This window comes from Scyliorhinus torazame, chromosome 1 (genome assembly GCF_047496885.1).
Source record: "Scyliorhinus torazame isolate Kashiwa2021f chromosome 1, sScyTor2.1, whole genome shotgun sequence".
Classification (NCBI taxonomy): domain Eukaryota; kingdom Metazoa; phylum Chordata; class Chondrichthyes; order Carcharhiniformes; family Scyliorhinidae; genus Scyliorhinus; species Scyliorhinus torazame.
In genome coordinates this window covers 222,387,951-222,409,906 of record NC_092707.1, presented here as the reverse complement: position 1 = coordinate 222,409,906, position 21,956 = coordinate 222,387,951, and the positions used below count along the sequence as shown (strand labels likewise).

Sequence of the window (21,956 nt, the reverse complement as noted above, 5' to 3'; positions counted from 1 at the left end):
GGGAATGGGGATGAGAAAAATATCAGCCTTAAATGAATGGCAGAGCATTCTCGATCGGTCGAGTGGCCTAATTCTGCTTCTATGTCTTCTGGTCTTATGTGGTCTCATCAAAACCCTATTCCAATGCAACAACACCTCTCAACCTTTATATTCCAGTCCTTTTACAACAAATTCTAAAATTCCATTTGCCTTTTTAATTACATGCTGTACCTGCATATCGACTTTCTGTCTTTCATGAACAAAGACATGCAGATCCCTCTGCCCAGACGTATTTTGAATCTGCTTCCCATTTAGATAATAATTTGCCTTTCTAATTTTTCGGCCAAAATGGATAACCACACACTTATCCACATTAAACCCCATCTGCCAAATTTTGGCCCATTCCCTTCGGCTATCTATATCTGTTAGTAAACTCTTTGGGCAGAATTCTCCATTGGCTGACGCCAAAACTGCGAAATGCAATTGGGCAGAGAATAGGTTCCGACGGCAAAATCATGGCAGGCGCCAATCTGACGCAATTCCCGTCACCTCGACAGCGGCATCAATGTGGTCTGGAGCGCATCCACACAGTAAACACCGTTTGCATATCATGAGCGGGCCTGACCCGGTATTCTCCAGGGCCTCCGTGATCCTCCGCCTCTGATGGACCGACTTCCTGACGGCGTGGTTCACTTGAACTTTTAAAAAGGAAACTGGTGTCGTGGCTGATGAGGGAGAGAGGAAGGAGGTTGGTCACAGAGGCAGGACTGGGGGCTGCCGGGCCAGACACTGCCCAGCTGGCTGGGGTGGGGGGGGGGCCCGACCAGGACCGGGGGAGGGGAAGGTGACGGGACAACAGGCCGAGTGGCCTGGATGACCCCCCATGGGACTTCTGTAGAACCAGGGGCCAAGATGGGTGGTCAGTGGGGTATGCAGTACGATGGCTGCCTTGCAGACCGCGGCAATGGCGGTCCGTGACTGGACATGCCCCAGTCCCGTGGGGGGGTCATCCAGGCCCCACATGGAGTAGCCCCTACAGTGGCAGTGGGCAGGGGCCATGGAGCATACCGCTGGCAAGGGCAGCGCCAGCTGACAGTACCCCTGGCAGTAGGGATGGGCGCCAAGGCCAAAGGTCCCCACAGTGCTGGCCACCAATGGTGCCAGGGATACAGAGGTGGGGGGTGGGACATCCAGGGGCTGAGCCCACAATGCCAACTGGGGCCACTGTGTAGATCGTTGGACCTGGCTGGGCACGGTGAGTGACCACCATGCAAACATGGCAGCCTTTCACCCCCTGCAGACAATGGATATTGGAATTCAACCAGCAATGGTGGCCTTCCTACTGGTCGCTGCAGCCCTGGGGGATGCCCTGTGTACGAGCTTGAGCTGCTCGAGGAGGTGGAAGCTGCAGCAGTGGAGCGTGCCGAAGCGGAGCATGCCACAGAGGAACAGGAGGCAACGCCCATAATTGTGAACCAGCCGCCCAACAGGCTGAGGAGGTGCCAAGGAAGCGCCGCATGAGGCCTCGTGTACCGGCACCGCCTGTCATTCAAGGGCCTGCCGGACTGGTCATACCGTCGAAGACTACAACTGAGCAGGGAGACAATGCGACCTATCTGCCAGATCATGGCACACCTGGCTTCGCAGTGATATGGGGGAGGACATCCAATCCAGGTGGCCGTCAAGGTGATAGTTTCCCTGGACGTTTACGCCACGGGGTCCTTTCGTGCACCAAGTGGGGACCTGTCCGGGATCTCACAGAACTCGGTGCACAGGTTCATCCACGCCGTCGTTGAGGTCCTATATGCCCAGGCAGCACAATACATCCACTTCAATGTGGACCAAGCCCACCAGAATGCCCGGGCAGCAGGGTTCGCTGCCCTCAACGGGATGCCCCGGGTCCAGGAGGTAATCAATGCGATGCACGTCCCCTTACGAGCACTTGCAGATGACAGGCCGCTCTACACAAACTAAAAGGGACTCCACTCGATGAACGTGCAGCCGATATGTGACCATCAGATGTGCATCATACACGTCTGCGCCCATACCCGGTCAGCATGCATAACACCTTCATCCAGGCACACTCAACGATTCCTGACATGTTCGAGCTGGGGGGTTGGCTCCTGGGCGACAAGGGTTATCCACACCAGTTGTGGCTGATGACACCTATCCAGAGGCCACAGACCGAGGCAGAGACCCGATACAACGACGCCCATACAGCAACCAAGAGCGTGATCGAGCAGTGCTTCGGCCGCCTGAAGATGCGGTTCAAGTGCCTGGACCACTCTGGAATGGCCCTCCAGTATGATGCTGAGAGGTTCGCAGGCATCGTGGCGGCCTGCTGCATCCTCCACAACATCAAGGAGCAGAGGGGCGGTGGGAGTCAAAGGTGCTGTGGTGTTCCAGCATCTCCCCTGTGGGAGTCACTGGCATGGGTACCATCACCACCTCCTCCCTCGAGGTGCCTAAAGGCCTCCTCCCGGGCTACTCAATGGATTGGAGGTGCGAGCGGAGCTATCCCCTGAGGCTCCCCCACCACCTAGCACTGCCAGGCCTGGAGGCCCACTCTGGCCTCGACCATGCTGGTGGCCATGGATCACAGGGAGTGAACCATCTCCGTCTGGGACTGCGACACATCACCCATTGACTGTGCCACCACCTTCTGTGTTTGTATCAGATCAACCAGTGGCTGCGCCATCTCCCCCTGGAACTAGGCCACCTCCCTCTGTGTCTGCGCCACGTTGGCCAGCACTGGGCAATGCCGCCAACGTTCCCAGCTATGGCCTGTTGTGACTGGGCCACGCTCAGGAGCACCACTGCGATTTCCAAGTGGCTCTGGCACATGGTTGCCTGTGAGGCAGCAATCCTGTCCTGGGCATTGTGGTGATATACATCACTAAGTACACAAAGGGTTAATGTACATACACTACACCTAGCTAGACACTAGAGGGAACGCCAGAGACATGACACACAGGCAGTCAACCAATCGGTCAGTAAGATAGGACACGACCAATGGGCCGTCACGATACACACAGAGGTGACACTACCACAGGAGGGCATTACACCAACCCATATAAAAGGACACATCACACATGCTCAGTCTCTTTCCAGTGGAGACACTCAGTGAGTTCAGACACAGGGTTGATTGAACATCACACCCACTACATGGATTGTAGCAGACTGGTTCGTCAGTCTGAGTAGCTATAGCAGGATTAACAGTAGTGTCAAATCCAAGTAGCAGAATTGTTAATAGTTTAATAAACGTGTTAAAGCTATCTCCAAGTCTGAAGCTTCCTTTGTCAGAGTGCACATCAAGGAAGCAGCTTATGCTACGTCAAGAGCAAAACAGAACATGGTTCCAGGAGTGAACCAGGAGTTAAATCCATATAGTTACAACTCAGCAAACAGTGACAACCAGCAACAACACCCAGGCAAGATGATCGAGATTCCGGTTCCACAGCGGCTCAGGTGCCACGGCAATCTCAATGCAAACTGGCGGGCATTCAGGCAAAGGTTTGAGATCTTCCTGGTAGCAGCCGACCTACAAGATGTGGCCAATGCTGAAAAGACAGAGCTTCTGCTCACCATCGCGGGTGCCAGAGCAGAAGAAATCTTTAAAACATTCAAGTTCTCCAAAGGGCAAAACAGGAGCGACTTCCAGGCAGTCCTGGACAAATTTGAACAATACTGTGAGGAAAACACAAACAAACCAACAGAAAACGGTAAGAGAGGTGCCAGTACTCACCACGAGGCCGAGTTCCCAGAGAAACGAACGACAATTTTGATCGGTGGCCATCTTGGAAAAGGTACTGCACATGCACAGTTGAGAGAAATGTGCAAAGTAAAGAAACAGCGATCTGCGCATGCGCAATCCATTCCTACACTCTACGTCACAACCGTCATGACATCAGAGTCCCCCGACCACGCCCACTTAAAGGGGAAATGTCCCAAAACAAGGGGGGAACATTTTAAAGCCTCAAAACCAGATTCTTTCACTTGGAATGACAGCACAATGCCTGAAATTCGACCAGTAGCTGAAAGTAACCTCCGCAGAACCCTGCAACAAGCAGTAAACACCGCCCAAAGAGCACCGTCCTTGAAGACTATGACTCAGACCTTGAATTCTTCTTTGGACATCGCGAGCCCAATGCCAGCTCCAACACAAACCGTGATGATATGGTCCTAGAAGACTACGACTCAGACGATAATTTCATTATTGGAGATCGCGACCCCAGTACCAAATCCGAACCGCAACGAGATGTGTTCTACAGTGAAGAATCTGACACAGACGCGGATGTGTTCTTCGGATTTGAGGATCTTCAGCCCAGCATATATGACATCCCGACTCGTGAGTGCAGAATTATGCTGCGGCCTGACACCAAGAGACAGAGAGCGGTTCAAGCCCACAGAGAGCGGCCTGCTGCCACAGTGGTCCACGCACCGCAAAGGGTCCCAGCCTCCACACAGAAAACGATGAAAGACTCCACAGCGAGACAACTGCACGTCTCCACACAGAAAGTGACTCGAGTGACACAAGCCTCCACAGCGAGCTTGTGGACCGACTCCACGATAGAAGCAACGCAAGACTCCACAGCATAGTCCTTGCATGAACAAGAAGTGACTCAAATGACACAAGCCTCCACAGCGAGCTTGTGGACAGCCTCCACGATAGAAGCAATGCAAGACTCCAGAGCGCAGTCCTTGCATGAACAAGATGTGGTGACAGTTCCCACAGAGAGACCAATGCACAATTCCACACAAGGAACGCTGCAAGACTCCACAGAGGGAGTGACACAAGCCTCCACAGCGAGCTCGTGGACAGCCTCCATGATAGAAGCAATGCAAGTCTCCAAAGCGCAGTCGTTGCATGAACAAGACCATGAGGGTCTAGCAACCTCCTCTGAGCAACCAGCAGCAGACAATGCAAGTCTGCCACGCTCAAGTGAACACCAGAAGGACTATGACAGTCTGCCACGCTCAAGTGTACAGCAAGCAGACTATGACAGTCCACCCAGATTATTTCAGCCACCAGAAGAAGATTCTGACGGTCTACCCAGCTCAAGTGAACGACGAGAAGACACTGAGGCTCTACCCACTGTCTGTGAGACAAGTGACGATGGCATCCCACTTCCCATACCTGGGGCAAAATTCTCCTAAATCGGCGCGATGTCTGCCGACCGGCGCCAAAAACGGCGCAAATCAGTCCGGCATCGCGCCGCCCCAAAGGTGCGGAATCCTCCGCATCTTGACTGGCCGAGCCCTAACCTTAAGGGGCTAGGCCCGAGCCGGACTGATTTCCGCCCCGCCAGCTGGCGGGAAAGGACTTTGGTGCCCCGCCAGCTGGCGCGGAAATGACATTGCCGGGCGGCGCATGCGCGGGAGGGTCAGCGGCCACTCACGGCATTCCCGCGCATGCGCAGTGGAGGGAGTCTCTTCCGCCTCCACCATGGTGGAGACCGTGGCAAAGGCGGAAGGAAAAGAGTGCCCCCACGGCACAGGTCCGCCCGTGGATCGGTGGGCCCCGATCGCGGGCCAGGCCACCGTGGGGGCACCCCCCGGGGCCAGATCGCCCCGCGGCCCCCCCCCCCAGGACCCCGGAGCCCACCCGCGCCGCCTTGTCCCGCTGGTAAGAGAGGTGGTTTAATCCACGCCGGTGGGACAGGCATTCTAGCAGCGGGACTTCGGCCCATCCGGGCCGGGGAATCGCTGGGGGTGGCCCGCCAACCGGCGCAGCGCGATTCCCGCCCCCGCCGAATCTCCGGTGCCGGAGAATTCGGCAACCGGCGGGGGCGAGATTCACGCCAGCCCCCGGCGATTCTCCGACCCAGCGGGGGGGTCGGAGAATCTCGCCCCAGATGTGCAACATGGTGGACCTCAGCTAAAATGTACAGAGGCACTCGACAATCACAGTGAGACTACTGGTGACTCCGGTGACACCACGTCACTTCAAACCTCATTCGCTCGAGCCTCTCCACAAGCAAATGCATTCCTGAATGTTTTGACTCCGGACGTGGAGCATCAAGAAACCAAAGCTGATTCAGGTGAACCAGAAAGGGCTCCAGGCGGGGAGCATCGACAAACCAAAACTGACTCGGGTGAAACAGACCAGACTCCAGACGGGGAGCATCGACAAGCCAAAGCTGATTCAAGTAAGCCGGAAATGACTCCAGACGGGGAGCGCCGCAAACTCAGTGATGGCACGCTCAAGGAGACAGCAGATGCCACAAAGCACGCTAACGTGAGTAACTGTGTGAAGGACTTGTATTATCCACAGAGTGTGGTCCTTGAGTGCAGCAAACACGGCAACAAAACCAACCACCTCAACAACAACATTACAAGAGGTAGAGCCTCTTGATCAGGCTGTACAATATTTTGCACCTCCTTCGCTTCAATTGGGCTTTCCTTTACCACTTTAACAAACCCCACTGGCTTTACTACATTAGCCTTCCCAGTGCTTTTCTTCAACCCCCAACACTGTGACTTTACATGGCATAGTTTATTACCGTAGAAACATCTGAAACTTTTAATTTCTCTTCCACCCTCCTGGATTTCTTTTTTAATCTGAGATCCACGCTCCTTATTATCTCCCATCAGATCACCTTTCCCTTTACCATTTGAGTATTTCTCTTTTCCCCAGTTTCTATCTCTCACAGGCTGAAACTGAAGTCAGAAACCAAACGTTGATTTATGAACTAATTCATAATCATCTGCCATTACTGCTGCTAATCTCGCAGTTTTAACCCTCTGCTCTTCCACATGAGTTCTCACTACATCAGGGATTGAATTTTTAAACTCCTCCAAAATTATAATTTCTCTAAGAGCTTCACACGTTTGGTCTATTTTCAAAGCCCTTATGCACCTATCAAAATTACTCTGGCCCTTTCAAACTCCATGTATGTTTGACCAGGTTCTTTCCTTAAATTTCTATAACTTCGTCTAGGCTTCAGGCACTAGTTCATATGCCCCACAAGTCGATTTTTACACCTCCTCATATGTCCCAGATACCTCCTCTGATAGTGATACAAACACTTCACTAGCTCTACCTACCAACTTTGTTTAAATCAGTAATACCCACATGTCCTGTGGCCATTTCATTTGTTTAGTTACCTTCTCAAAAGAAATGAAAAATGCTTTTACATCATTCTCATCAAACCTTGGCAATGCTTGGACATATTTAAATAAATCCCCACCAAGCATTCGACTATAACGCTCTTTCTCTCTATCCTCATAACTGTCCTCAAACTGTACATTTCTCATTACATCCGCCAATTTTAACTGACTTTCATGTTTCATGGCCATTTTCTGAAGTTCAAAGTCTCTCTCGTTTTCTTTTTCCCTCATCTGTACCTCCCTTTCTCTCGCTTTTTGTTCTGAGAGGGCTATTCTTTCCTTTTTCTCTTTCCTCTCTCTCCTTTTCTTTTTCTCTGATCTGTACCTCCTTTTCTCTTTCTTTTTGTTTTGCTGGGCCTATTCTTTCTTTTCCCCTTCTCTCCCCTTTTCTTTTTCCCTGATCTGTACCTCCCTTTCTCTTTCTTTTTCCCTTATTTCGTATTCAAGCTGCTTTAATTCTTTTTCATGTTCAAGCTGTTTGATCTGTAATTGAATTCTTGCCATTTCCAATTATTCTGACTGTGTCTCGGGCAATTTTAAATGTTCAGCTACCGCTGCAATTACCTCTTTTCGTATTTTGTCAGGCAATGTTAACTGCAATGTTTTTGTCAAATCTAAAAGCCTTTTTTTAGTCCTTGTTTGTAAGGTGGACCTTCTCCACCTCCAAAAAACTTCTGAGCCACTGAAAGAGCCATTGTCCACAACACACTCCCTACTTGAACTGGAATACAACACCTGAAACGCAAACGCAAATAAGCTCACCCCTCACTCTTTAATTTCACTAAGCCAACCCAATCACAAGAGATAGACTTTTACCCCAGACGAGCCCCCAATGTGTTATGGCCCAGGGTTTAGATAACTCCAAAGTATATCATGGAGTTCACCTGACCTACAACTGTTTATCGATATTGGTTACGATGAGCACATGGGCCTACCTCTCAGGTGTTATTCAACAGAGGCCATAAGCATCAAAAACAAGCTTTATTCTACGAATTTACTTAACATTTTTATAAACACACACATTAAGCATTATTATCAACTACAAACATAAATACCCTACACAGATACAGTAATCTATGTATCACCCTCAATAAATTTCCCCCTTGAACTGTTCCAATTTAATCACAAGATCCCGTAAACCAGAAACCCCTTTTCAAAGGTGTGGCCCAACACATGGCACTCTTACTATCTTTAAGACTTGGTACGGATACATCAGTTTGTTTTCCAAAACATCGTTTGAATTCCTTCTAGAAAACAGTTATCTCTTTTAAATTAGCAAGTAATCTGGAAACAGCTTTTAAATTGAAGATAGAGAGACAAGACAAGACTTCTCTTTCTGAGTACAGCAGACAAATGTGAAAACGAAAGCAAAAAAACTCAGAGCCACCAAAACAAGCCCCAAACCAAAGCGAAAGTAAAACCAACTCCCAGAGCCACAGCCCAGCTCCACCCACACAATGACATCACTAAAGCCATGTAATAAGACAAAAACATTTCTTAAAGGGACACTCCCATGACACACCACACTACCAGAAAGATGTGGATGCTTTGGAGAGGGTACAGAAGCGGTTTATTAGGATGTTGCCTGGTAAGGAGGGCATTAGCTATGAGGAGAGGTTAGATAAACTCGGTCTCTTTTCAATGGAATGATGGAGGTTGAAAGGCGACCAGATAGAGGTCTACAAGATTATGAATGGCATGGACAGAGTGGATAGTCAGATGGTAGAAGAGTCAAGTACTAGGGGACATAGGTTTAAAGTGCCTGGGGAAAAGTTTAGAACTGATGTGCGAGGCAAGTCTTTTACACAGAGGGTGGTAAATATATGGAGTGCGCTGCCTGGGGAGGTGGTAAGATAGTGGCGTTTAAGGGGCATCTAGACAAATATATGAATAGGGTGGAATGGAAGGATACGGACTCCATAAGTGCATATGGTTTTAGTTTAGGCAGGTATCATGGTCGGCGCAGGCTTGGAGGCCAGAAGGGCCTGTTCCTGTGCTGTATTGTTCTTTGTTCTTTACCATGAATGTCTCCACTTCTGCCTTAAAAACATTCAAATTTCTGATTTTACCACCTTTTCAGGAAGAGAGTTCCAAAGACTCACTACCCTCAGAGAGAAAAAGTTTTGCATCATTTCCATTTAAATTGGCGACCCCTTGTTTTAAAACAGTGACCCCTAGTTCTATATTCTCGTACAAGAGGAAACATCGTCTCCACACCAGAATTATACACAATATTCCAGTGTTTTTCAAACTTTTTGTCCCTGACCCATTTTTCTTTTGTAAAACCTTTTATTAAGGTATTTAGAATTTTATGATAATAACAATAAACAATACAAATATAAACATAGTACCTCAAGAGTATTGAAAGTCAAAGAGATCTAGGAGTACAGGTCCACAGATCACTGAAAGGGGCTACACAGGTGGAGAAGGTAGTCAAGAAGGCATACGGCATGCTTGCCTTCATTGGCCGGGGCATTGAGTATAAGAATTGGCAAGTCATGTTGCAGCTGTATAGAACCTTAGTTAGGCCACACTTGGAGTATAGTGTTCAATTCTGGTCGCCACACTACCAGAAGGATGTGGAGGCTTTAGAGAGGGTGCAGAAGAGATTTACCAGAATGTTGCCTGGTATGGAGGGCATAAGCTATGAGGAGCGATTGAATAAACTCGGTTTGTTCTCACTGGAACGAAGGAGGTTGAGGGGCGACCTGATAGAGGTATACAAAATTATGAGGGGCATAGACAGAGTGGATAGTCAGAGGCTTTTCCCCAGGGTAGAGGGGTCAATTACTAGGGGGCATAGGTTTAAGGTGAGAGGGGCAAAGTTTAGAGTAGATGTACGAGGCAAGTTTTTTACGCAGAGGGTAGTGGGTGCCTGGAACTCACTACCGGAGGAGGTAGTGGAGGCAGGGACGATAGGGACATTTAAGGGGCATCTTGACAAATATATGAATAGGATGGGAATAGAAGGATACGGACCCAGGAAGTGTAGAAGATTGTAGTTTAGTCGGGCAGTATGGTCGGCACGGGCTTGGAGGGCCGAAGGGCCTGTTCCTGTGCTGTACATTTCTTTGTTCTTTGTACATAGACCATCTCCATCCCTAACAAATCCCACCTACCCTAAATGGAAAATGGCCTAACTCCCTCCCCCCCCCCCCCCCCCCACCCACCCGCCTTTTTCTTATTGCCTCTGCTGACATTTAGTTTTCCCCGAAGAAGTCGATAAGTGGCTGCCACCTTCGGACGAGCCCTAGCATTGGCCCTCTCAAGGCGATCTTAATTTTCTCAAGTCTCAGAACCCCAACCAATGTCGCTAACCCAGATCTCTGATTTTGGGGGCTTTGGGTCCCTCCATGCTAGCAATATACGTCTCCGGGCTATCAAGGAGGCAAAGGCCAAGACTTCAGCCTCTCTCACCCCCGGACTCCCGGATCTTCCAACACTCCAAAAATCGCTGCCTCTGGACTCGGCACAACCCTTGATTTTAGCACCATGGACATGACCTTTGCAAATCCCTGCCAGAATCCCCTAAGCTTCGGACATGTCCAGAACATATGGATTTGGTTTGCTGGCCCTCTTGCACACCTTTCCTCTATCCCAAAAATCTTGCTCATCCGGGCCATCGCATGTGTGCCCGGTGAAAGACCTTAAATTGTATCAGGCTGAGCCTGGCACATGATGAGGACGTGTTGACTCTGCTCAAAGTATCTGCCCACAGACACGTCTCTATCTCCCCCCCCTAGCACTTCTTCCCATTTACACTTTAACTTCTCTATCTGTATTACCTCCGACTCCATGAGTTCTTTCTAGATATCCGAGACCTTCCCCTCTCCCACCCCCGTTCTAGAAATTACCCTGTCCTGTATCCCCCGTGGCAGTAGGAGCGGAAAGGTCGAAACCTGCCTTCACAAAAAATCCCGTGTCTGCAGATATCTAAACCCATTCCCTCCCGGCAATTCAAATTTCTCCTCTAAATCCTCCAACAGGGAAAGCTCCCATCTATGAATAAATCTCCCATCCTCTCAATCTCTGCTCTCTGCCAACTCCAAAACCCCCCATCTAGCCTCCCCGGAACAAACCGATGATTGTTACAAATTGGAGTCCAGACCGATGTCCCTCCACTCTCATAATCTTCCTCCACTGCCCCCAGACACTCTCAGGGCCGCCACTACCACCGGGCTTGTGGAGTATTGGGCCAGCAAGAACGGTAGAGGTACCGTTATCAATGCCCCCAGACTTGTGTCCTTACACGATGCTGCCTCCACTCGCTCGCACACCGACGACCCCCCCCCCACCCCCACCCCCCCCACACACACACACACTACCCACTTCCTAATCATGGCTATGTTTGCCATACAGTAATAGTTGCTAAAGTTCGGCAGCGAACCCCGCAGTTCTTCAATCGCAGGGTTTTACCCGCCCACACAAAGCCAGAAATCCCCTTACTTACCCGTTTAAAAAAGACCTTTGGGATAAAGATGGGGAGGCACTGGAAAACAAACAGACATCTCGGGAGGAACGTCATTTTCACGGTCTGTATCCTCGCCGCCAATGACAGCGGGAGCATGTCCCACCAACGAAAGTCTTCCTTCATTTGTTCCACCAGCTGGGTCAAATTTAGTTTATGTAACCGTTCCCATTCCCATGCCACCTGGATTCCCAAATAGCGGAAGCTCCCTCCCAGCATGATAAACGGCAGCTCTCCCAGTCTCCTCTCCTACCTGAATTGCAAACATCTCACTTTTCCTCATATTCAATTTGTACCCCGAAAACGGGCCAAATTCCCCTAAGATCTGCATAATCTCCTCCACCCCCCCTAATGGGTCGTGGATATACAGGAGCAGGTCGTCAGTGTATAGCGAGACCCTGTGTTCTACACCCCCTCCAGTCCCTTGATGCTCTTAACGCCATCGCCAGTGGCTCTATGGCCAAAGCAAACAGCAGTGGGGCTGTTTAGCACAGGGCTAAATTACTGGCTTTGAAAGCAGACCAAGGCAAGCCAGCAGCACGGTTCAATTCCCGTACCAGCCTCCCCGATCAGGCGCCGGAATGTGGCGACTAGGGGCTTTTCACAGTAACTTTATTTGAAGCCTACTTGTGATAATAAGCGATTTTAATTTCATTTCAGTGGGGAGAGGGGACATCCTTGCCTTGTCCCTCGGTGCAATTTAAAATAGCCCAACGTCAGCCGATTCGCTCGTACACTCGCCACCGCTGCCTGGTACAATAACCAAACCCAATCAGTGAAACCTCACCCATTGCTAGCATGGAGGGACTCCCACAAATAGTTCCACTCCACCTGGTCAAAGTCCTTTTCTGCGTCCATCATGACCACTACCTCCACCTCCCTTCCCTCTGAGGGCATCATGATCACATTTAAGAGCCTTCTAACATTGGCCGTTAGCTGCCTGTCCTGAAGAAACCCCGTCTGGTCTTCCCCTATCACCTCTTCTATCCTTGAGGCCAAGATTTTAGCCAACAGTTTGGCGTCGACATTCAATAGTGAGATTGGCCTGTATGACCCGCAAAGCTCTGGGTCCTTCGCCCGCTTCAGGATCAGTGAGATCGAGGCCTGTGACATTGTCGGGGGGAAGAACCCCCCACTCCCTTGCCTTATTAAATGTCCTCACCAGCTGCGGTCCCAACATCTCAGAGAACGTTTTGTAAAATTCCACTGGGCAGCTGTCCGGTCCCGGGGCCTTACCCAACTGCATGGCCTCCAGCCCTTCTGCTATTTCTTCAATCCCGATCGGGGCTTCCAACCCCTCCTTCAACCCTTCCTCCACCTTCGGAAACTTCAACTCTCCCAAATACTGCCTCAACCCCTCCACCCCAGCTGAGGGTTCCGACTCATACAGCCGATTGTAAAATTCCTTAAACACCCCGTTCACCCCCGCTGGGTCTAAGACCGTGTAACCTCCTCTGCCCTTCACTCTTCCTATCTCCCTAGCCACCTCCTTAGCTGGTGTGCAAGCATCCTATTGGCCTTCTCTCCATACTTGTATATCGCCCCGCCTCGACCAATTTTTGACAACCAGCCATCCTTCGGGACCCACGGCGGCTGACCTTCGCGACCCACCATTTTCACTTCTGTCATTTCTGATAATGACTTCAGCTGATGGTTTAAAATTTCACCTCATCCGTTGAAAAAAATCAATAGGTTGTCCTATAACTTACCATGCTTAGTCTTCAAATGTCTTGAAAGTTTTGCGGGCTTTAAACTTTCATTTGCCAGTACTCCCCTGCATATAACATTGAATCTGATTTCTTCAGTAACCCATACCTCAAGTAATCATCTTTATGCTGTTTTCATGGGTTGTTCACTAGAGGCTCTGGAAGTCACGTCAGCACTGTTAGCAGTTGCAAAATGGAGGAATCTCTCTCGCGCCCAAAACACGTGACATCAGCATGACCTGCTCTCTTCCGCTGCTCCAGGCAGGAAGACGCCAGCGATTTTTAAATAAATCTGCTCCTGGGTCAGTGCACAGACACCAGGGGGAGGCAATCTGCCCCACTGAGCTCCGGGCCTGCACACTGCTGAGGGGGCACGCATGCACGGTACAGCCGGCATTCTGATAGCCGGTCACGGCCGGCATTTTTAAATGCCAGTTGAGCCGTTGCGCATCATTACCCGCCATTTGGAACGCCAGCACATGGCCCCATGATCGGGAACACCACGATTCATGGCCTCGCAATCAGGAACACTGTGACGTAGGCCCCACGAACCTCCTGACACCCACCCGCAACCCATCCGCGAGTCGCAACCCTGGGTTTGAAAATGACTGCAATATTCAACTGAGGTTCTGTACAGCGGCAGCATAACTTGCCAATTTTTATATTCAATGCCCCGACTGATGAAGGCAAGCATGCCATATGCCTTCTTGATTACCTTCTCCACCTGCGTTGCCACTTTCAGTGATCTCTGGACCTGTACGCCCAGATCTCTCTGCCGGTCAATACTCCTCAGGGTTCTGCCATTTACTGTATGCTTTATAATCACAGAATCATACCTTACAGATAGTGTCTCAGACATCACCATTCATAGAATCATAGAAATTACAGTGCAGAAGGAGGCCATTTGGCCCATCATGTCTGCACTGGCCCTTGGAAACAGCACCCTACTTAAGCCCATGCCTCCACCCTATCCCCATAACCCAGGAACCCCATCTAACCATTTGGACACTAAGGGGCAATTTAGTATGGCCATCCGCCTAATCTGCACATCATTGGACTGTGGGAGGAAACCGGAGCACCCGAAGGAAACCAATGCAGACAGAGGGAGAAATCTTGGTCCTGCTGTCTCTGAAAAGTTCTAAATGTAGAGCATCTGGGCGGAATTCTCTGGTAATGAGGCTATGTCCCCACGCCCGTGAGAAAACGAGCGCAAATCACTCTGGACTCTTCTAGAAAGTCCAGAGTGATTCTCCGTTTTGAAGGGGGCTAGCAGGGCCCCGGAGTAGTCCTCGCAGCTCCGGCTGCCGATACGGGGCCTGCACTTTTGGTCGCGGGTCCGCGCATGCTCGTGGGGGCCACCTGTGGCAGCGGACCTGCGCAACATGGCGGACCCACACAGTGGGCCGGCACCGACAATATAGCCCCCCCCCCCACAGATCGCGCACTCCCGCCGATCGGTGGCCCCTGATCGCGAGCCTGGCCGTCCTGGAAGCCCCCTCCTCGGTGACGGCCACCAGGGTGGCCACGGACTGTGTCCGCAGCCGCCACTCCGAGTGCCCGCTGGATGGAACCATGAGTGAACCACGCCGGCGACAACTCGGTCAGCTACCGGCTGAGAATCGCCGCAGGGGCCTCTTTCAATGGCCCCCGACCGGCGCCATGTTGACCGCGCGCATGAGCGCGATTGGCGGCGATTCTCCGATCCCCGATTCTCCGGTTCCCCCCCCCCCAAGCGATGGTGTTCTGGCAGCGAAGCGTGCTGCTCAATCTGAGGTGCCACAAGTGCTGCATGATGCAAGGCTTGAAGTCCAGAGTGAAGTGCATGTTTCCAGGTGCAGGTCACTCATACAATCGTGAAACACATCAGTTTAATTGATCAGTGCGAATGATTACGGCAACCATGCCTTTTATGCTGTTCTTACATCATAATGTTCACATATCCTAATACATTTAAGCCAAATACTCACCATTAAAGGCTGAAGAGCACTATCACCATGGACGGGAGTGGAAAATCCAGGCCTAAGCCTGTAGACAATGTTGGCCCTTGAAAACCCTTGATACAGACAGAATGTCAGAACGTGAAGTGGTTTACTGACATATGGTTCTTTTAGTGCACTTTAATCCACCTCCAATTCTGTTCAAATTGTAAAAAGTGTTCTATTTTCAGACCCTTTAATTTATTTTCTTTTGCAGGTGATGCAATTTGGAAGGATTGATGGGAATGCATATATCCTGGATTTTCAATATCCATTTTCTGCAGTGCAGGCTTTTGCTGTTGCACTAGCAAATGTTACACAGCGTCTGAAATGAATGGGAAGAACCAAAGTGCTTTCCGGAGCTGAGGATCAAAAGATGCCAGGAATTCACATTGAGTGCACTGTGACTGAGTTGGCCTAAGTAGCTAAAATGCTGCCTTTCATTTTAGAGGACCACAGTTCACCTGTTTGGTCTTGAAGTAACAGGAAAGGGGAAGAGCATGTTTCTATGATGCATGCTAGGATGATTACAGTTCAGAGATCTTGCTGCTTTGTAGACTTTTGCAGCTGAGTACATGCTGCCCCTTGCTTGTCTGAATAACCCAGTAGAATAAGTTTACCTGTTAACTAGATGGCCTTATATTATGGTGTGTTTTTTCCCCGTACAACTGTTACAGAAACTTGATTTCTCTGCAGTTTTTAATAACACTAATAATACTTGAATAATACAAAGGATTCCTGGGAACTGGAATGAAATGCTGACTTTTAAATATAGTGTTAGTAGATAGCTAGGTTGTGTCAATACTTTTAAGCACTGGAAAGAACAATTTAAGGAGCTTCTAAGTTCCACCTATAAGACTGAAGTGTTCAAAACATCGTTTTTGAGGCGGTATGTCATTGCTTTGAAATTAACATTTTGTGTTTTTGTTGAGCTATTATAGTACTAATTATCATTTAGTTGCACATATTGTCACTGCGCCAGAAACTTTTATTACTTTGACATTTAAAAAAAAATTTAATGACAGGCTGATATATCTGTAATAACAAATTGCCTTCCCAAATGATCAGCAAACCACTATTTTTGGACAGTAGGGGGACCAAATGCACTTAAAGGTGTTAAAGGTGCAGAATGCTAGGCTGTGCTCCATTTTTTGACAAATGTTTTTGTAGCATAGCTTATCTGTCAGTTTCAACAATGGTTCAGGGTGAAGCATTTGGGGAAGTAGTAGTTATCGCTACAAGCTCTAGTGTTTGCTGTCACAGGGGCTAGGCAAGCACTTGAAGATGGTTAATGTTTATTGCATTGCAGACATGACAACTTTAATTTTGAAAAATAACTTCCAGCTAACATCATGAGTTTGGATTCAAACGCACATACTTGAGAAGACAGAATAAAATTAGCTTTTATAGAAATTTGGAATCAAACAGTTTATTATGCTTATTGAGCTTTTATTGATATTTCCCATTAATAATAGGAATTTGTATGCTGTGCCAGCAGTTCATAGAATTACAAAGATTTTTATAGCACAGAAACAAGACATCTGGTCAAACAGATCGATAACAGTGTTTATGCCCCACATGAGCCTTGTTCCCCTTACTTCATCAGATCTAATCAGCAGTAGGCGGCACGGTGGTGCAGTGGTTAGCACTGCTACCTCATGGCACCGAGGACCTGGGTTCAATCCCGGCCCCGGGTCACTGCCCATGTTAAATTTGTACATTCCCCCCGTGTCTGCATGGGTCTCACCCCCACATCCTAAAGATGTACAGAGTAGGTGGACTGGCCATGCTTAATTGCCTCTTAATTGAAAAATAATAATTTTTAAAAATGATTAATCAACAGTATGCATTTTCTCCCTCTTTTCCCCAACAAGCGCCGGAATGTGGCGACTAGGGGCTTTTCACAGTAACTTAATTTGAAGCCTACTTGTGACAATAAGCGATTTTCATTTCATTTCATTTCTTCTAGGTTCCCCTTAAATGCCTCTTTGATATTTTCCTGAATGACTTTATTTTTATTAATTTAGAGTACCCAATTATTATTTTTTTTCCAATTAAGGGGCAATTTAGCATGGCCAATCCACCTAACCTGCACATCTTTGGGTTGTGGGGATGAAACCCACATAGACATGGGGAGGAAGTGCAAACTCCACACGGACAATAACCCAGGGCCGGGATTCGAACCCGGATCCCCAGCACTGCAGTCCCAGTGCTAACTACTGCGCCATGTGCCACCCCTTCCTGAATGACTTAATGTTGCAATGACTTCCAGATTCCCACTTTTCTCTGAGTAAAGAAAATGTTCCCGAATTCCTTATTGGTATTTATTAATGACAATCCTGTAATTATGGCACAGAGCCATGCCAACACAAAAGAAGGCTATTTGGCTCACCAAATTCATGCCAGCTCCCTCTAGACGAATCCAATTGGTCATATTCACAGAATCACAGAATAATATAGTGCAGAAGAGACCCTTCGGCCCATAGAGACTGCAACGACAAATGGAAGACACCTGACCTACCTACCTAACCCCATTTGCAAGCACTTGGCCCATAGCCTTGAATGTTATGACATGCCAAGTGCTCATCCAGGTATTTTTTAAAGGATGTGAGGCAACTGCCTCTACCACCCTCCCAGATAGTGCATTCTAGACCGTCACCACCCTCCGACTAAAAAAGTTTTTCCTCAAATCCCCCCGAACCTCCTGCCCCTCGTAACTGATCCTTCAACTAAGGGGAGCAGCTGCTCCCTATCCACCCTATCCACGTCCCTCATAATCTTATATACTTCTATCAGGTCACTCCTCAGTCTTTCCTGCTCCAGCGAAAACAACCCAAGCCTATCCAATCTCCCTTCATAACTTAAATGTTCCATCCTAGACAATATCTGGTGAATCGCCTCTGCACCCGCTTCTGTGCAATCACATCCTTCCTATAATGTGACGACCAGAATTGCACACAGTCCTCCAGCTGTGGCCTCATCGAAGTTCTATACAACTCAACATGACCTTCCTGCTTTTGTAATCTATGCTTCAATTGTAATCTATGCCTCAATTGAAAAAGACAAATGTCCCATAAGCCTTTTTCACCACCCTATTAACCTGCCCTTCTGTCTTCAGATAACTCTGGATAAACAAGCCAAGGTCCCTTTGTTCCTCGGAACTTCCCAGTGTCATGCCATTCATTGAATAATACTTCCTCACCTTTAGCCCCATAGCTCTTCGATCATCTTCACTTTTTATTTATTTGTTCATTCATGGGATATGGTTGTTTTGGGCCAGGCCACCACCCAGGCAGCCAGTTCCAGGTCATTACCACTTGATGTGTAAAAGGTTTTTCTTCACAACCAACTATATCTCATCCCCAAACATTGCATCTCTGCTCCCTAGGCCTTGTACCATCAGATAATGGGAACAGCTTTTCTTTGTTTAATTTTATATATCGCTACCAAATCTCTGCTTAATCTCCTTTGCTGCAAGGAGAATGCTCAGCTTCTCCAGCCCAATCTTGTACCTAAACTTCCTTATCCCTGGAACCATTCCAACATGCAGAGGATCATATAGAGCCACATGAGGGCTTGAAGTTGGTGGGAGGCAATGATAAGGAAGCATTTCAGCTAAAATGCTAACTGTTTGGAAGTCCCTCAAATTCAGGATTATGGAGATGCCATGACTACCCCTATACATCAAACGCTTCCAAAAGGCTTTTTTCTTCGTAGGTCCTCTGATTTCCATCAAGGAAAGGTCATGGCAATGCCACCCTGAGCACCATCAGGTGGCCTTGAGAGCCCCTCAGAAAGACAACATGGAGGTGACAATTATTCAATAAAGACTAGTAACATGTAGCCTTACACATCCAGTAATCATCTATGATGTAATTCTGTGTTCACAGTGACATCTTCATCTAATAAGAATAATCTTTATTGTCACAAGTAGGCTTACATTAACACTGCAATGAAGTTACTGTGAAAAGCCCCTAGTCTCCGGCGCCTGTTCGGGTACACAGAGGGAGAATTCAGAATGTCCAAATTACCTAACAGCAAGTCTTTCGGAACTTGTGGGAGGAAACCGGAGCACCCGGAGGAAATCCAAGTAGATACGGGGAGAACATGCAGACTCCGCACAGACAGTGACCCGAGCCAGGAATCGAACCTGGGACCCTGGCGCTGTGAAGCAACAGTGCTAACCACTGTGCTATGCCGTGATGCGCCCCAACACTAACAGTGCACTGGAGCGAGGCAGCACAGTGGCACAGTGGTTAGCATTGATGCCTCGCAGTGCCAATTCCAACCTTGGGTAACTGTCTGTGAGGAGTTTGCACATCCTCCCCGTGTCTGCATGGATCACCCTTTGTTTCTGAAATAATCTGAAATAAAATTGTGTTGATTTAGATTGCAAGTTTCTTCCCTCATTCCTTTTCTGTAGTTCTGTATTGTAACCCTTTGGTGTTCGTTCTATCATTCTCATTTTTCCTTTGGTCCAGATTCCTCCCACAGTCTAAAGATATGCAGGCTAGGTGGATTGGCCATTCTAAAGTGTCCCTAGTGTGCAACAATTAGTTCGAGTAATAGAGATAGGGTGGGGGAGTGGGCCTAGATCGGGTGCTCTTTCAGAGGGTCAATTTAGATGCGATGGGCCGAATTGCCTCCTTCTGCACTGTAGGGATTCTATGAATCTATGAGACAGGCTGCCATTCTTGATGCCTCAGTGGCCTGGATGGCGGATATCCTCCGCTCACCCTAGGCCATGAATGCCCTGGTATTGTGAAGACCGCTCCCCCAGGAGTCTTCTGTGTCGCTGCAGCACTCTTAAGGCACTGGTGTCACTAACAAAGAGATGGAGGAGACCCCAAGGTGCAGTTCACCAGTTAGCCATTAATAGGCCGGCTGGCATATGATTGCTATGGAAATAGGCAGGAGATGACAGGCCTTCCACTTCTTCCCACATCAGTTGCTTATGCAATGTAAATTTTTACTTCTTGGCATGTCCAGCATGCTTTCTCTGTTGTCAGTATGGTCATAAAGGTCTAGAGCACAGAAATGGCGCTAGTCAAAACCAACCACCAAACTATTCAAATCCACTTTTCCAGCATTTGGCCCATAGCCTTGTGTGCCTTAGCAAGTGCACATCTAAATACTTCTTAAATGTTATGAGGGTCTCTGCCTCCACCACCCTTTCAGGCAGAGAGTTCCGGACTCCCACCACCCAATGGGTGAAAATCCCCAAATCCCCTCTAAACCTCCTTCTTCTTACCTTAATTTGTCAGGCATTTCCTTATTTTCACTGACAAAATCTTAATTATTCTCAAGTTTTCGGACCACCCTTTGTTTCTGAAATGATCTGAAATAAAATTGTGTTGATTTAGATTGCAAGTTTCTTCCCTCATTCCTTTTCTGTAGTTCTGGATTGTAACCCTTTGGCGTTCTTTCTATCATTCTCATTTTTCCTTTTAGTTTTATGTTCTCTCTTAGTTGTCTGTGACTGCTTGTTTTTGGCACGTATAATTCTTGTTGCTTAGAAGTGTGAACTGATTCAGTGTCATAATTTATTTTTTGAACAGCTCTCACTGATCTGCTTTTAACACATTTCCCAGTTTACCGTATCACTCATTGTACTGAAATCAGCTTCATAAATCCAGAATCCTAGTAGCTGTTTTGCAATTCTCCGTTTCAAACACTATGGGCGTGATCTACCAGCCACGTCACTTCACGCCCGACCGGGAGCCACGACTTGGGTAGATCCCGCAAGGCGGAGCCACCAGAATCTTGCGCACAATGGGCGGGACCCCAGGCTGCGCTTGCTTAAGTCGGTTTTAATCACGACTTCTCTGCGCTGAAACAGGCCTCCCGGGATCTATTGCCTAAGAGACTCAGCTGGGCGCCAAATATACTGGACCAGGTGGAACAACACCCGGGGATTCTCCCAGGCCATCGGAGGCCCCTGGGTGGCCAGAGATAATGCAGGGTGGCTTCCTGGCCCTCCCCTTAGAACGTGGGCAGCTTGGCACTGCCTGCTGGCACCTTGGCACCACCACCCTGACTGTCAATGTGCCCGAGTGGCACCGCAAAACCAGCAGGAGCACTCCCAGGGTGCCAGTGTGGTGGTGCCAGGGTCAGGGCTGAGGGGGGCCATACCCATGAAAGGAGAGTGGAGGGGTATGAAAGGTGGGGGTTGCAGGGCAGGTAAGTAGGCGCCTCTGGGAGGTTGGGGCGGTGAAAGATGGGGGTCCTGGGAGGGGGGGCCTGTAGGGGATGTGGGTGGCCCTGAAGAGGGGGGCCCCTCAGGGACCCCATATCAAGGTGTCCTAACTTGGGGTGAGTGGGATACTGCCCATGTGTGAGTGTGTGTGTGTGGGGGGGGGGGGGGGGGGGGGCAGTGTGACATTGCCCATGGGAAGGGGGCGGGGCAAACTCACTTAGAGATCGAGGCACCCTTTCAAAATGGTGGCCCAGTCTCTGAGTTCAGCTCCCTAGAGCTGGAGAAAATTCGAAGTGGGCGATTGAACAGCCAAACTGTGCCTGAAAAGCAGCGCAAGGTGGCCGATAGATGCTGGGAGATCCTTCTCCAGGGATCTACCCGGCTCACAACATTGCAGTGTAAATCCTGCCCATTGTGGGCATTTAACTTTTTGGAAAATCTGCATATTACCGGCGAAACAGCTATTCTCCCTGTAATATACCATTTCCCGAGACGTTGGGATCTATCCGTTCAGTACTGGT

At 48.9% G+C, this 21,956-nt stretch overlaps 1 protein-coding gene across 2 annotated transcripts in view; it reads left to right on the top strand.

Moving 5' to 3' along the window:
- Positions 1-21,412, top strand: part of tulp4a (TUB like protein 4a) — a 691,812-nt gene extending 670,400 nt beyond the window's left edge. The window contains exon 13 of one of the 2 annotated variants that reach the window (XM_072502637.1): positions 15,457-21,412. In XM_072502637.1, coding sequence (XP_072358738.1) covers positions 15,457-15,573 — 117 coding nt within the window. In that variant the 3' untranslated portion in view covers positions 15,574-21,412. The remainder of the gene's footprint in view (positions 1-15,456) is intronic. The other variant, XM_072502627.1, reaches the window with a different exon arrangement.
- The last annotated feature ends 544 nt before the right edge of the window (positions 21,413-21,956 follow it).